At 44.0% G+C, this 15,938-nt stretch overlaps 1 protein-coding gene across 1 annotated transcript in view; it reads right to left on the reverse strand.

Moving 5' to 3' along the window:
- LOC120019189 (neurexin-3b) overlaps positions 1 to 15,938 on the reverse strand; it is a 520,460-nt gene that overhangs the window by 74,524 nt on the left and 429,998 nt on the right. Inside the window, exons 15-17 of the mRNA XM_038962500.1 lie at positions 14,349 to 14,458; positions 13,989 to 14,189; positions 13,070 to 13,072 (exon numbers count right to left, since the gene is read on the reverse strand). Coding sequence (XP_038818428.1) covers positions 13,070 to 13,072; positions 13,989 to 14,189; positions 14,349 to 14,458 — 314 coding nt within the window. The remainder of the gene's footprint in view (positions 1 to 13,069; positions 13,073 to 13,988; positions 14,190 to 14,348; positions 14,459 to 15,938) is intronic.

A 15,938-nucleotide genomic window follows, 5' to 3' on the forward strand; every position in this document is an offset into this window, starting at 1 on the left:
GTGTCATAAAAATATCCGCACATTCTGGGAAAAAGCTGCTACGTTAGCACAGTGTATAACCACTGATTTCAGCTCTAAATATGCACATTTTCGAACAAAACATAAGTGTATGTATAACCTGATGTTATAGGACTGTCATCTGATGAAGGTTTATGAAGGTTAGTGAAAATTAACATATTTTGCTGGTTTATTCCCTATCGTTAACGTGCCTATTGCTATCGCTAACGTGCCTTGATGAATGAATGCGGTAGTGTGGTAGGCTATTGTAGTAAGCTAATATAATGCTATATTGTGTTTTCGCTGTAAAACACTTAAAAAATCGGAAATATTGGCTGGATTCACAAGATGTTTGTCTTTAATTTGCTGTACACCATCGATTTTTCAGAAATGTTTTATGATGAGTATTTAGGTATTTGACGTTGGTGTCTGTAATTACTCTGGCTGCTTCGGATCTATTTCTGACGGTAGCTGTGATGGTACCTGCAATGTAAAACTGATTTATACCTCAAATATGCACATTTTTCGAACAAAACATAGATTTATTGTATAACATGTTATAAGACTGTCATCTGATGAAGTTGTTTCTTGGTTAGTTTGGTTGGTTCTTGGTTAGTTAGGTTGGCTTTGTGCATGCTACCTGTGCTGTGAAAAATGTCTGTCCTTTTTTGTATTTGGTGGTGAGCTAACATAAATATATGTGGTGTTTTCGCTGTAAAACATTTTAAAAATCGGACATGTTGACTGGATTCACAAGATGTGTATCTTTCATTTGCTGTATTGGACTTGTTAATGTGTGAAAGTTAAATATTTCTAAAAAATATATTTTGAATTTCGCGCTCTGCCTTTTCAGTGGAATGTGGGAGGAGTTCCGCTAGCGGAACGCCGGAGCCAGACAGGTTAAACTTCTTGAATTCAACTATTATTGGGTTCAACTACACATTTAGATTTGTGAACAGTCATCCACAACAACCACAATGCGTAAGGTGCAAATAGCTAAATGAGAGAGCAGCAGTGTGATTCACATCAATGCTCTATGTAGACATCAATAATACGTGATATCCATATCGCAGTAGACTACACCCATGATGTCATCCTTACCTCCAGGCATTTATTCAAGGTGGATAATCTTTGAATGCCGACAGCAGTCGCACCATTGGAAGACATAGCTCGGACTGTAGCCTACAAAAGACTATTCCTGCTCTTTTTCTGCGATCCATCAAACACATTTGGTGTGTCATCATAGTGGTCTCTGACTTGTGGTCAGACTCGCTCAGGTGGAACAAACTTAAACGTGCGCCTCTTTTTCAATGCTGATTTGAATGTCATTAAGAAAACAGAAAAGTGTCAAAAAACTATTTTCTCACAAACATACTTTTTGAATTTAAAAGTAATCCTTCAAGTAATCATCTAGTTTTTCAAAAGTATCTTTAATCTGATTACAGTATTTTTTGCTGTAACACATTACAGTTACTGTTTTTTGTAATCCCTGTTACCCTGTGTGGCACACACGCACGCACACACACACACACACACACACACACACACACACACACACACACACACACACACACACACACACACACACACACACACACACACACACACACACACACACACACACACATGGTCCTATGGTCATCTACTACTGTTGGCTCCACTACTGTTCTATGATCATCCACTTCCTGTTGCCTCAACTACTGTCCTATGATCACGTAATTCCTGTTTGCTCCAATACAATATTTTCATTACTTACCTCCTGTTGGCTCCACTACTGTCCTATGATCATCTACTTCCTGTTGGCTCCACTACTGTCCTATGATCATCTACTTCCTGTTGGCTCCAATACTGTCATATGATCATCTACTTCCTGCTGGCTCCAATACTGTCCTATGATCATCTACTTCCTGCTGGCTCCACTACTGTCATATGATCATCTACTTCCTGTTGGCTCCACTACTGTCCTTTGATCATCTACTATTGTTGGCTCCACTACTGTCCTATGATCATCTACTTCCTGCTGGCTCCACTACTGTCCTATGATCATCTACTTCCTGTTGGCTCCACTACTGTCCTATGATCATCTACTTCCTGTTGGCTCCACTATTGTCCTATGATCATCTACTTCCTGTTGGCTCCTCTACTATTCTATGATCGTCTACGTATAAATGTGTAATAAATTGTATTCATGTGTTATTCATTAAAATGTATTAATAAACATGAAAATATGAGGTAATTAAACACTCAATCATATTGAAATTACCTTCTCTAGATTAAACTATGTACTTCATTTCAGCAGGTAGCTAACATAATTATTCTCCATTCATTTCCCTCTCACCAACAATGCTAACCTACCAAGTAGAAGACGACGGACGAAAGCAATTTCACACCATGACAACAATGCTAATAACTTTAAACTCGCCTCCTCCATGTTCCGGGATTACAGCCTACTATCATAATTACCCTCATATGGCTATGTGTGTGCGTATGTGTGTGTGACGTGGAGTTCATTAAGAAAGAGAAGCTGATCTCCCTCGATAGGGTACATTGTTTAAAGGACTCCTATGCCAGCTCCCATTCCCAACCAGAGGCAATACTGTTTGATTACACATCTCCCTCACACACCGTGCACATATCATACCTCACATACTTTTAATAAGACTGTCTGATACTCATTCATGAGGTATATTGATATATCTCTCTGTCTCTATATGATTAACACTGGGTTGTGAATATATGACAGCACGATGACTCACCCTACTCTCCTCGTTTCCTCTCCTCTCGTAAAAAAGGGGGGGATAAGGAATAAGAGCTAAAATCATTAGGATTAGTCATCTTGCTTTGAGGCAAAGCATCAAAGAAAGTGGAAACTGCTAAACGGAGGAGGACGTGGAAGTACAATCGCTCCGAATATATCTTCTCTGGGCTGTCTCTCCATATATCTTCTCTGGGCTGTCTCTCCATATATCTTCTCTGGGCTGTCTCTCCATATATCTTCTCTGGGCTGTCTCTCCATATATCTTCTCTGGGCTGTCTCTCCATATATCTTCTCTAGGCTGTCTCTCCATATATCTTCTCTAGGCTGTCTCTCCATATATCTTCTCTGGGCTGTCTCTCCATATATCTTCTCTAGGCTGTCTCTCCATATATCTTCTCTAGGCTGTCTCTCCATATATCTTCTCTAGGCTGTCTCTCCATATATCTTCTCTAGGCTGTCTCTCCATATATCTTCTCTAGGCTTTCTCTCCATATATCTTCTCTAGGCAGAGTGAGAGAGATTCCCCCTGCTTTCAGAAATGGTGGGCTGGAGGAAACTCTCTGTATATGTGAACTCCTTGAATTACAACCATACGGTCGGGCCTCAGCATGAAATGCACTATACCTTTGACTACAGTTGAAGCTATTGCTTTAATCTGGGACTTAGCTGCTTTGAGGAATTCAGACCAAAAAAGTTGGAGGGGAAAAATAGGCAGGCACCATCTGATGTCATCATTTTAGATTGCACTTCTATTCCCTTCATCTGGGAACTCTCTCTAGCGTTAGCCCCTCTGTAAATGTCTATGGGACCACAGCTGGAGCGCAATCAGCTCAGTATCTCTGGTCCCTGTGGAGCGTCTGCGTTATCCCCTTTCTCTACCAGACATACTCCCTCTGGGACAGACAGATAACACATCACTGGATATTTTCATCACCCCCATCCCTCCTCTTTACCTGGCCACCCTGTCCCAACCTGGGCCTCCAGGCATCGCTCAGATCCAGTCCTGAGTAGAAAGTCTACCTCCCAAGGAGAATATCATTAATTAAGCGTGTGATTGGCTCTCTATCTGCTACCCCGCACCTCTAACGCTCTCTCTCTCTCTCTGTCTCTCTCTCACTCACTCTCTCTGTCTCTCTCTCACTCACTCTCTCTGTCTCTCTCTCTCGCTCTATGTCTCTCTCCCTCTCTCTCTCTCCCTCTCTCTCTCTCCCTCTCTCCCTCTCTCTCTCTCTCTCTCTCTCTCTCTCTCTCTCTCTCTCTCTCTCTCTCTCTCTCTCTCTCTCTCTCTCTCTCTCTCTCTCTCTCTCTCTCTCTCTCTCTCTACTCTCTCTCTCTGTTGATGTTTATCTCTCTCTCTCTCTCTCTCTCTCTCTCTCTCTCTCTCTCTCTCTCTCTCTCTCTCTCTCTCTCTCTCTCTCTCTCTCTCTCTCTCTCTCTCTCTCTCTCTCTCTCTCTCTCTCTCTCTCTCTCTCTCTCTCTCTCTCTCTCTCTCTCTCTCTCTCTCTCTCTCTCTCTCTCTCTCTCTATATATATATATATATACTCTCTGTCTCTCTCAGTCTCTTTCTGCAGTTGCGTTGATCCACAGATGAAATGCGATCCAACACCTCGTGGGACCTAGATGGCAAGTCATGCCAGAGCGTGTCAGAAAGACTGACCAAAATAGCCCCAATTCAGTCTCTCCCATTTTATTTATCTTCTCTTTCTGTCTTTCTCTCTCTCTGTCTTTCTCGATCTCACACACACTCACAGCCAGGGGCCTTGCAAGCCTCTGCAGTACCACAACATCACAATGTGCCAACTGCCAACCTCTAGAGGTTCTCTCCTCATCTCATGTCTCTTACAGTAGCTCTCACGCCACATAGTTTACAGTCAACCAGGGATCTGTAAACCACAGCCCCAGAAAATGAATTCACAACACTGTGACACAACAGTGTAAATCAAAATGGCTACAGCCCTTGGACTTGAAGAGTTACTTGAAATGGTCAAGAGAAAAGCAAGAAAACAACTTATTGGGAGCTCCTCCAGACGTTAGAGATAGTTAGAGACAGACTACAGTAAGATACCCCATGCCTATGGAGATCAGTCTGGCCAATATGCATTAAAATCAACCTGGTATGCTAGGCACATTTGTTCATTTGTATGCTTGGTATCAGAGTCACCAAAATATACCAGTATTCTACCTTGAGAAGATATGGTCTCATAAAGACGCCGTTTATGACCTGTTGTTGGGATACGGACAGCCTTGTGATAGTCTGTGATATAAAACACTATATTTCTCCATAATAATACTGGGTGTCCTATCTTCCACAGTGACCTTGTTGATCCAGCAGGCAGGCAGGGGAGACAGGCAGCAGAGACAGGCAGCAGAGACAGGCAGCAGAGACAGGCAGGGGAGACAGGCAGCAGAGACAGGCAGCAGAGACAGGCAGAAGAGACAGGCAGCAGAGACAGGCAGGGGAGACAGGCAGCAGAGACAGGCAGCAGAGACAGACAGGGGAGACAGGCAGCAGAGACAGGCAGGTGAGACAGGCAGGCGAGACAGGCAGGTGAGACAGGCAGGAGAGACAGGCAGGGGATACAGGCAGGAGAGACAGGTAGGAGAGACAGGCAGGGGATACAGGCAGGTGAGACAGGCAGGGGATACAGGCAGGGCACACACGTGCATGCGTGTGTGTGTGTGTGCGTGCGCACGCGCGTGCATGCGTGTGTGCGTGTGTGCGTGTGTGTGTGTGTACCATTCAGTCAGATGGACTATGGGGCAGCAACAGTGTCTTGACATTGGAGGTCCTTGATGCTGATGACAGTTCATCCAAAGTATTCGGTACAACTGAAGAATGCTGAGGTGGAGTAACATGTTATATCTGGTGTACATTTTCTGTCTTATCTGCAGTCTTGCGTGAATTTAATTATGCTCCCTCTAATTCTCCCTCCCGTCTCGGAGGACCTGAGCCCTAGGGTCATGCCTCCGGATTACCTGGCCTGATGACTCCTGGCTGTCCCCAGTCCAACTGGTCGTGCTGCTGCTCCAGGTTCAACTGTTCTGCCTGCGGCTAGGGAACCCTGACCTGTTCACCCTACGTTTTACCTTGTCCCGGACCTGCTGTTTTCGTTTCTCTCTCTATACCGCACCTGCTGTCTCGAACACTGAAAGCTCGGCTATGACAAGCCAACTGACTTTTACTCCTGACGTACTGACCTGTTGCACCCTCTACAACCACTGTGATTATTATTTGGTCATCTGTGAACGTTTGAACATCTTGAAGAACAATCTGGCCTTAAATGCCCATGTAATCTTATAATCTCCGCCCGGCACAGCCAGAAGAGGACTGGCCACCCCTCAGAGCCTGGATCCTCTCTAGGTTTCTTCCTAGGTTCCTGCCTTTCTAGGGAGTTTTCCCTAGCCATCGTGCTTCTACATCAGCATTGCTTGCTGTTTGGGGTTTAAGGCTGCGTTTCTGTATAAGCACTTTGTGACATCTAATGATGTAAAAAGGGCTTTATTAATACATTTGATTGATTGATTGTTTGTTGGATGGCCCTGTTGCTCCGGGGCTGTTGGGAGAGTTATGGTTAGTATGAACACTGCCAATTCAATCTGAGAGGAGGCAGCGAGTCAGTAAAGGACAGGAAGAGACATCCAGGTTGTTTCCCGAATGGCACCCTATTCCCTACATACTACTTTTGAGTCCAGAGCCCTGGTCAAAAGTAGTGCGCTTTAAAGGGAATAGCGTGCAATTTGGGGGACTGGTGACCCATCCCAATCCCCATCCCAATCCCCATCCCCATCCCCATCCCCATCCCCATCCCCATCCCCATCCCCATCCCCATCCCCATCCCCATCTCCATCTCCATCTCCATCTCCATCTCCATCCCCATCTCCATCTCCATCTCCATCTCCATCTCCATCTCCATCCCCATCCCCATCTCCATCTCCATCTCCATCTCCATCTCCCTCTCCATCCCCATCTCCATCTCCATCTCCATCCCCATCCCCATCCCCATCTCCATCCCCATCTCCATCCCCATCCCCATCCCCATCCCCATCCCCATCTCCATCTCCATCCCCATCCCCATCTCCATCTCCATCTCCATCCCCATCCCATCTCCATCTCCATCCCCATCCCCATCCCCATCCCCATCTCCATCCCCATCTCCATCTCCATCTCCATCCCCATCTCCATCCCCATCTCCATCTCCATCCCCATCCCCCTCCCCATCTCCATCTCCATCCCCATCCCCATCCCCATCTCCATCTCCATCCCCATCCCCATCCCCATCCCCATCTCCATCTCCATCTCCATCTCCATCCCCATCCCATCTCCATCTCCATCTCCATCTCCATCCCCATCCCCATCCCCATCTCCATCCCCATCTCCATCTCCATCTCCATCCCCATCTCCATCCCCATCCCCATCCCCATCCCCATCCCCATCCCCATCCCCATCTCCATCTCCATCTCCATCTCCATCCCCATCCCCATCCCCATCCCCATCCAATACCATCTCCATCTCCATCTCCATCTCCATCTCCATCTCCATCCCATCCCCATCCCCATCCCCATCTCCATCCCCATCCCCATCCCCATCTCCATCCCCATCCCATCCCCATCCCCATCCCCAGAGCTGACAGGACAGACTAGGCATATACAGTATATTGAGACCCTAGAACGCCACTCTGAACTTTACATTGAATGGGAAAGTCCAGTCTATGGGTTGAATTGTTATGAGGCAAAGAGGAAGTGAAACCACGTCTGTTTCGGACTGACTCGGGAGAAGTGTTTCAACCCTCTGCCACTGTGAAACATGTTTCAACCCTCTGCCACTGTGAAACATGTATCTAATCCTCTGCCACTGTGAAACATGTATCTAATCCTCTGCCACTGTGAAACATGTATCTAATCCTCTGCCACTGTGAAACATGTATCTAACCCTCTGCCACTGTGAAACATGTATCTAATCCTCTGCCACTGTGAAACATGTATCTAACCCTCTGCCACTGTGAAACATGTATCTAATCCTCTGCCACTGTGAAACATGTTTCAACCCTCTGCCACTGTGAAACATGTATCTAATCCTCTGCCACTGTGAAACATGTATCTAATCCTCTGCCACTGTGAAACATGTATCTAATCCTCTGCCACTGTGAAACATGTATCTAATCCTCTGCCACTGTGAAACATGTATCTAACCCTCTGCCACTGTGAAACATGTATCTAATCCTCTGCCACTGTGAAACATGTATCTAACCCTCTGCCACTGTGAAACATGTATCTAATCCTCTGCCACTGTGAAACATGTTTCAACCCTCTGCCACTGTGAAACATGTATCTAATCCTCTGCCACTGTGAAACATGTATCTAATCCTCTGCCACTGTGAAACATGTTTCAACCCTCTGCCACTGTGAAACATGTATCTAACCCTCTGCCACTGTGAAACATGTATCTAATCCTCTGCCACTGTGAAACATGTATCTAATCCTCTGCCACTGTGAAACATGTATCTAACCCTCTGCCACTGTGAAACATGTATCTAATCCTCTGCCACTGTGAAACATGTATCTAATCCTCTGCCACTGTGAAACATGTATCTAATCCTCTGCCACTGTGAAACATGTTTCAACCCTCTGCCACTGTGAAACATGTTTCAACCCTCTGCCACCGTGAAACATGTTTCAACCCTCTGCCACTGTGAAACATGTATCTAATCCTCTGCCACTGTGAAACATGTACCTAATCCTCTGCCACTGTGAAACATGTTTCTAATCCTCTGCCACTGTGAAACATGTACCTAATCCTCTGCCACTGTGAAACATGTATCTAATCCTCTGCCACTGTGAAACATGTATCTAATCTTCTGCCACTGTGAAACATGTATCTAATCCTCTGCCACTGTGAAACATGTATCTAATCCTCTGCCACTGTGAAACATGTATCTAATCCTCTGCCACTGTGAAACATGTATCTAATCCTCTGCCACTGTGAAACATGTATCTAATCCTCTGCCACTGTGAAACATGTATCTAATCCTCTGCCACTGTGAAACATGTATCTAACCCTCTGCCACTGTGAAACATGTATCTAATCCTCTGCCACTGTGAAACATGTATCTAATCCTCTGCCACTGTGAAACATGTATCTAATCCTCTGCCACTGTGAAACATGTATCTAACCCTCTGCCACTGTGAAACATGTATCTAATCCTCTGCCACTGTGAAACATGTATCTAATCCTCTGCCACTGTGAAACATGTATCTAATCCTCTGCCACTGTGAAACATGTTTCAACCCTCTGCCACTGTGAAACATGTTTCAACCCTCTGCCACCGTGAAACATGTTTCAACCCTCTGCCACTGTGAAACATGTTTCAACCCTCTGCCACTGTGAAACATGTATCTAATCCTCTGCCACTGTGAAACATGTACCTAATCCTCTGCCACTGTGAAACATGTTTCTAATCCTCTGCCACTGTGAAACATGTACCTAATCCTCTGCCACTGTGAAACATGTATCTAATCCTCTGCCACTGTGAAACATGTATCTAATCTTCTGCCACTGTGAAACATGTATCTAATCCTCTGCCACTGTGAAACATGTATCTAATCCTCTGCCACTGTGAAACATGTACCTAATCCTCTGCCACTGTGAAACATGTATCTAATCCTCTGCCACTGTGAAACATGTATCTAATCCTCTGCCACTGTGAAACATATATCCAATCCTCTGCCACTGTGAAACATATACAGTATCTAATCCTCTGCCAATGTGAAACATATATCCAATCCTCTGCCACTGTGAAACATGTATCTAATCCTCTGCCACTGTGAAACATATACAGTTTCTAATCCTCTGCCAATGTGAAAGATATATCCAATCAATTGCCACTGTGAAACATGTATCTAATCCTCTGCCACTGTGAAACATATACAGTATCTAATCCTCTGCCACTGTGAAACATATATCCAATCCTCTGCCACGGTGAAACATATATCCAATCCTCTGCCACGGTGATACATATATCCAATCCTCTGCCACGGTGAAACATATATCCAATCCTCTGCCACTGTGAAACATATATCCAATCCTCTGCCACGGTGAAACATATATCCAATCCTCTGCCACGGTGATACATATATCCAATCCTCTGCCACTGTGATACATATATCCAATCCTCTGCCACGGTGAAACATATATCCAACCCTCTGCCACGGTGAAACAGATAGCCAATCTTCTGCCATGGTGATACATATATCCAACCCTCTGCCACGGTGATACATATATCTAACCCTCTGCCATGGTGATACATATATCCAATCCATGATAAACCAAGCAAGGAGAAGAGCTCAAATCCCCAAACCTGGCAAATAAAGGAATCGCTTAAACCATGAGCCGCATGGTTGGCAGCAGTAGTAGTCATGTGGACAATGGTAATTGAAACAGAACTAGAACCCTCATTCAAGAGGCCAATACTTACTTGACTGTCTACTTGGTATAATTATACTAATCCTCTTAGTACATTACATTCAGAAAGTATTCAGACCCCTTGACGTTTTCCACATTTTGTTACCTTACAGCCTTATTCAAAAATCCTCATCAATCTACACACAATACCCCATAATGACAAAGCAAAAACAGTTTTTTTTGTATGCACATTTTATTAAAATATGAAACTGAAAAATGACATAAAAAAAAAAATCTAACCCTTTACTCAGTACTTTGTTGAAGCACCTTTAGCAGTGATTACATCCTTCCTTGCGTCTTTTGGGGTATGATGCTACAAGCTTGGCACACCTGTATTTGGGGAGTTTCTCCCATTTTTCTCTGCAGATCCTCTCAAGCTCTGTCAGGTTGTCATGGGTAGCGTCGCTGCACAGCTATTTTCAGGTCTCTCCAGAGATGTTCGATTAGGTTCAAGTCTGTGATCTGGCTGGGCCACTCAAGGACATTCAGAGACTTGCCCTGAAGACACTCCTGCGTTGTCTTGGCTGTGTGTTTAGTGTCGTTGTCCTGTTAGAAAGTGAACAATCGCCTCATTCTGAGGTCCTGAGCACTCTGGAGCACGTTTTCATGAAGGAGCTCTCTGTACGATTAGGTTGTTCATCTTTTACTCATCTTTCCCTCGATCCTGACTAGTCTTCCAGTCCCTGACACTGAAAAACATCCCAACAGCATGATGCTGCCACCACCACGCTTCACCGTAGGGATGGTGCCAGGTTTCCTCCAGACATGTCGCTTGGAATTTAGGCCAAAGAGTTCAATCTTGGTTTCATCAGACCAGAGAATCTTGTTTCTCATGGTCTGAGAGTCCTTCAAGTGCCTTTTGGCAAACTCTAAGCGGGCTGTCATGTGCCTTTTACTGAGGAATGGCTTCCGTCTGGCCACTCTAACATAAAGGCCTGATTAGTGGAGTGCTGCAGAGATGGTTGTCCTTCTGGAAGGTTCTCCCATCTACACAGAGGAACTGTTGAGCTCTGTCAGAGTGACCATCGGGCTCTTGGTCACCTCCCTGACCCCCCTTCTCATCCAATTGCTCAGTTTGGCCAGGTGGCCAGCTCTAGGAAGAGTCTTGGTAGTTCCAAACTTCTTCCATTAAAGAATAATGGAGGCCACTGTGTTCTTGGAGACCTTCAATGCTTCAGACATTTTTTTGTACCCTTCCCCAGATAAACGTGCCTCAACACAATGCTATCTCCGAGCTCCTTGGACAATTCCTTCGACCTCATGGCTTGTTTTTTGCTCTGACATGCACTGTCAACTGTGGGACCTCATATAGACATGTGTGTCTTTCCAAATCACGTCCAATCAATTGCATTTACCACAGGTGGACTCCAATCAAGTTGTAGAAACATCTCAAGGATGATCAATGGAAACAGGATACACTTGAGCTCAATTAAGTCTCTTAAAAAAAAGCGTCTGAATACTTATATAAATAAGTAAGTGTTGGCATTTTTCTACGGCTGGCCTTGCTTTTCACCTGGCTACGCCTACCCCGGTCAACAGCTCTGCACACCCCACAGCAACTTGCCCAAGCCTCCCCCATTTTTCCTTCACCCAAATCCAGACAGCTGATGTTCTGAAAGAGCTGCAAATCTGGACCCCTACAAATCAGCTGGGCTAGACAATATGGACCCTCTCTAAAATTATCCGCAGCAATTGTTGCAACCCCTATTATTAGCCTGTTCAACCTCTCTTTTGTATCGTCTGAGATCCCCAAAGATTGGAAAGCTGTTTCGGTCATCCCCCTCTTCAAAAGGGGAGACACTCTAGACCCAAACCGTAACAGACCTATATTCATCCTGCCCTGCCTTTCTAAGGTCTTCGAAAGCCAAGTTAACAAACAGATCACCAACCATTTCGACTCTCACTGTACCTTCTCCGCTATGCAATCTGGTTTCCGAGCTGGTCATGGGTGCACTTTAGCCACGCTCAAGGTCATAAATGATATCATAATCGCCATCTACAAAAGATAATACTGTGGAGCCGTATACATCGACCTGGCCAAGGCTTTCGACTCTGTCAATCACCGCATTCTTATCGGTAGACTCAACAGCCTTGGTTTCTCAAATGACTGCCTCGCCTGGTTCACCAACTACTTCTCAGATAGAGTTCAGTGTGTCAAATCGGGGGGCCTGTTGTCCGGACCTCTGGCAGTCTCTATGGGGGTGCCACAGGGTTAAATTCTCAGGCCGACTCTTTTCTCTGTATACATCAATGATGTCGCTCTCGCTGCTGGTGATTCTCTGATCCACCTCTACGCAGACGACACCATTTTGTATACTTCTGGCCCTTCTTTGGATGCTGTGTTAACTAACCTCCAGACGAGCTTCAATGCCATAAAACTCTCCTTCCGTTGCCTCCAACTGCTCTTAAATGCAAGTAAAACTAAATGCATGCTATTCAACCGATCGCTGCCCGCACCTGCACGCCCGCCTAGCATCACTACTCTGGACGGATCTGACTTAGAATATGTGGACAACTACAAATACCTAGTTGTCTGGTTAGACTCTAAACTCTCCTTCCAGACTCATATTAAGCATCTCCAATCCAAAATGAAATCTAGAATCGGCTTCCTATTTCGCAACAAAGCATCCTTCACTCATGCTGCCAAACATACCCTCGTAAAACTGACTATCCTACCGATCCTTGACTTCGACGATGTCATTTACAAAATAGCCTCCAACACTCTACTCAGCAAATTGGATGCAGTCTATCACAGTGCCATGCCATCGTCACGAAAGCCCCATATGTTACTCACCATTGCGCCCTGTGTTCTCTGGTTGGCTGGCCCTCGCTTTATATTCGTCGCCAAACCCACTGGCTCCAGGTCATCTATAAGTCCTTGCTAGGTAAAGCCCCGCCTTATCTCAGCTCACTGGTCATCATAGCAGAACCCACCTATGCAGGCGCTCCAGCAGGTATATTTCACTGGTCACCCCCAAAGCCGCCTTTCCTTCCAGTTCTCTGCTGCCAATGACTGGAATGAATTGCAAAAGTCACTGAAGCTAGAGACTCGTATCTCCCTCACTAACTTTAAGCATCAGCTATCAGAGCAGCATACAGACCATTGCACCTGTACATAGCCCATCTGTAAATAGCCCATCCATCTACCTCATCCACATACTGTTATTTATTTTATATTTTTTTGCTCCTTTGCACCCCAGTATCTCTACTTGCACATTCATCTTCTGCACATCTATCACTCCAGTGTTTATTTGCAAAATTTTAATCTTACATTTGCACACACTGTATATAGACTTTTCTATTGTGTTATTGACTGTATTTCTGTTTATTCCATGTGTAACTCTGTGTTGCTGTTTGTGTCACACTGCTTTGCTTTATCTTGGCCAGGTTGCAGTTGTAAACGAGAACTTCTCAACTGGCCTACCTGGTTAAATAAAGGTGAAATAAAAAAACAATACAATTAAAATAAGGTGTTTCTGTTTTTTATATTTAATAAATTTTCAAACATTTCTAAAAAACTGTTTTCACTTTATCATTATGGGGTATTGTGTGTAGATTGAGGGGAAAAAATCTATACATTTTAGAATAAGGCTGTAATGTAACAAAATGTGGAAAAAGTCAAGGGGTCAGAATACTTTCCGAATGCACTGTGTGTCCAACAGGTAACATGATGTAACATCACACATTTCCCTCCACTAACCTTTCACACACACACGTCCATTTCCTCCCTCCCTGATCAATGACCTTTCCACCCCATCTTCCCCTACCCATACCTGAATGGTGGGTGGGGAGCGCTGTTTCCTCGTGGTGGTCGTAGACAGAGTCGTAGTGGTCTCTATGAAGGTGGTGGACATCTCAGGTGGCACAGAGGTGGTGGTGCGGGCAGCGCCCCTACTGGTGGGCATGTCACCCACCAATCGGACGCTCCCGTTCACCTTGATGTTGGCGTGACCTTCGGCGGCCATGTTGAGGACCTTAGAATAGGATTAACTAAAGAATTAGAATTAGATTTTACTTCCTGCTTTAATTATATGTGTACACTCAAAATGGCTGCCAGTCCACCCATTACGGCATTTTCAGCTGGAGTGGATTTCTTTCGACTTTCATTTATCAAATCAGTCAATGAATCATACCTTTAGTCCGTTGTAGTAGAGGCCAGACAGCTGTCCCTGGTAGGGACGTTTACGGTCATTACCGCCTATAGAGATGGCCGCCTGGGTGTTGAAGATGGTGAGCTGCCGGCCTGAGAGGAGATGGGAGGGGGACAGCAGGGAGAACACCATTACAATGCACTTAAATCGGTTGAACTTGATTTGTTTAAGTAGTCTACACTCATATTGTCCCATATGTTGGTTTTACTGCTTTTATAATGCTCATCTGGGGACAAGCGCTGGAAGTTAATGTGCGTAAAGGTGTGATGTGTCAATGCATCTCGACTGATGCATATTTAACGTGTCGATGTTTTAATTGTGTCTAGATCAGACCTGGGTTCAAATACTATTTAAAATATATCACTTGAATATTTTAAGGTATTTGGAAATACACTTGGAAAGTATTGGAAAATACTCAAATACACTCCCATGCGCTTAACCCATGTATTTGAAAACAGTATTTGAAATAAGTATTTAAAAAATACTCTCAAATACAATTTGGTATACTTTCTTATTTATTTATTTTTACAAATAACCATTAAAATACTCAAATACAGCTACCTCTTAAAAAAAAACACAAATACACAAATAAAAAGTATATTAAATACCAGATACTCAAATATACATCTATTTGAACCTAGATCTGTTTATAAATAAACAACTGAAAGTAAGGTCAGTTAAGTGTATTTGTAAAAGATCTTTGACACATGAAAACAGAAATATTCACTGCATTTGTAATCCCCTGAACAACGCAATATAATCACGCAGTTCAATTATTTAAAAGAAAACGAGTAAGACCTTTGTATTGCCACATAATGTGATAAAACGCAACTAATAGACTGTCGTACATGTCGTGAAATCCACTGTAAACTTCATTAAACGGGAGTTAAACCATTGCAGTCAAAACACATTGCTCATGCATTAGTTCTGAAATGAAATGTACAAATAACACTCGGAATACAGGGGAATCCTAATTGGAAATCAAATTTCCATAACACACACACAGCACTGCAGGCTCATTGCATTTGTCACATTCACAATTACAATACACTGGGCATGAAATGAAAAGGGAAATAAATCTCATATCATTGTAACATAAAAATACATATTATGTTGATCCATGCATGTAGTACATGCTAATAGGAGCAGAAACTGCTTTGTGTTTTTAGACGTTGTTAAAGGGACTTTATAATCATCTTAGCAAGTTTAGGCAATGAACTTTAAATGTAGTTTATAATGATATTATGTCAAGCAGGAAAATGAGTAAGAAGCAGAATATACCGGGAGCACAATTCTCCATTACACCTCTCCATTGTAATAAACAGTAGTGAGGTAGCGACTAGACAATGAACTGTGTGGAATGAAAGCAGACCATTTCATTCCAAAAGTTCTATTTCATTGCAGTCTATTTCAGGGCAGGCTTAGTTGAGTTAGAACAATAGGTCCCAATTACTGTATATTGCTGTCAGCAAAACAAGAGGAATGCTTCGGTTGGATGTGTCAAACCACTGTCCTAGGAATAACACCTCAAAATGGAGCCTGGAAGTTAGTTTACAGCTCCAACTCAAACAA

The sequence above is a fragment of the Salvelinus namaycush genome, chromosome 24 (assembly GCF_016432855.1).
Source record: "Salvelinus namaycush isolate Seneca chromosome 24, SaNama_1.0, whole genome shotgun sequence".
In the NCBI taxonomy this organism is placed as follows: domain Eukaryota; kingdom Metazoa; phylum Chordata; class Actinopteri; order Salmoniformes; family Salmonidae; genus Salvelinus; species Salvelinus namaycush.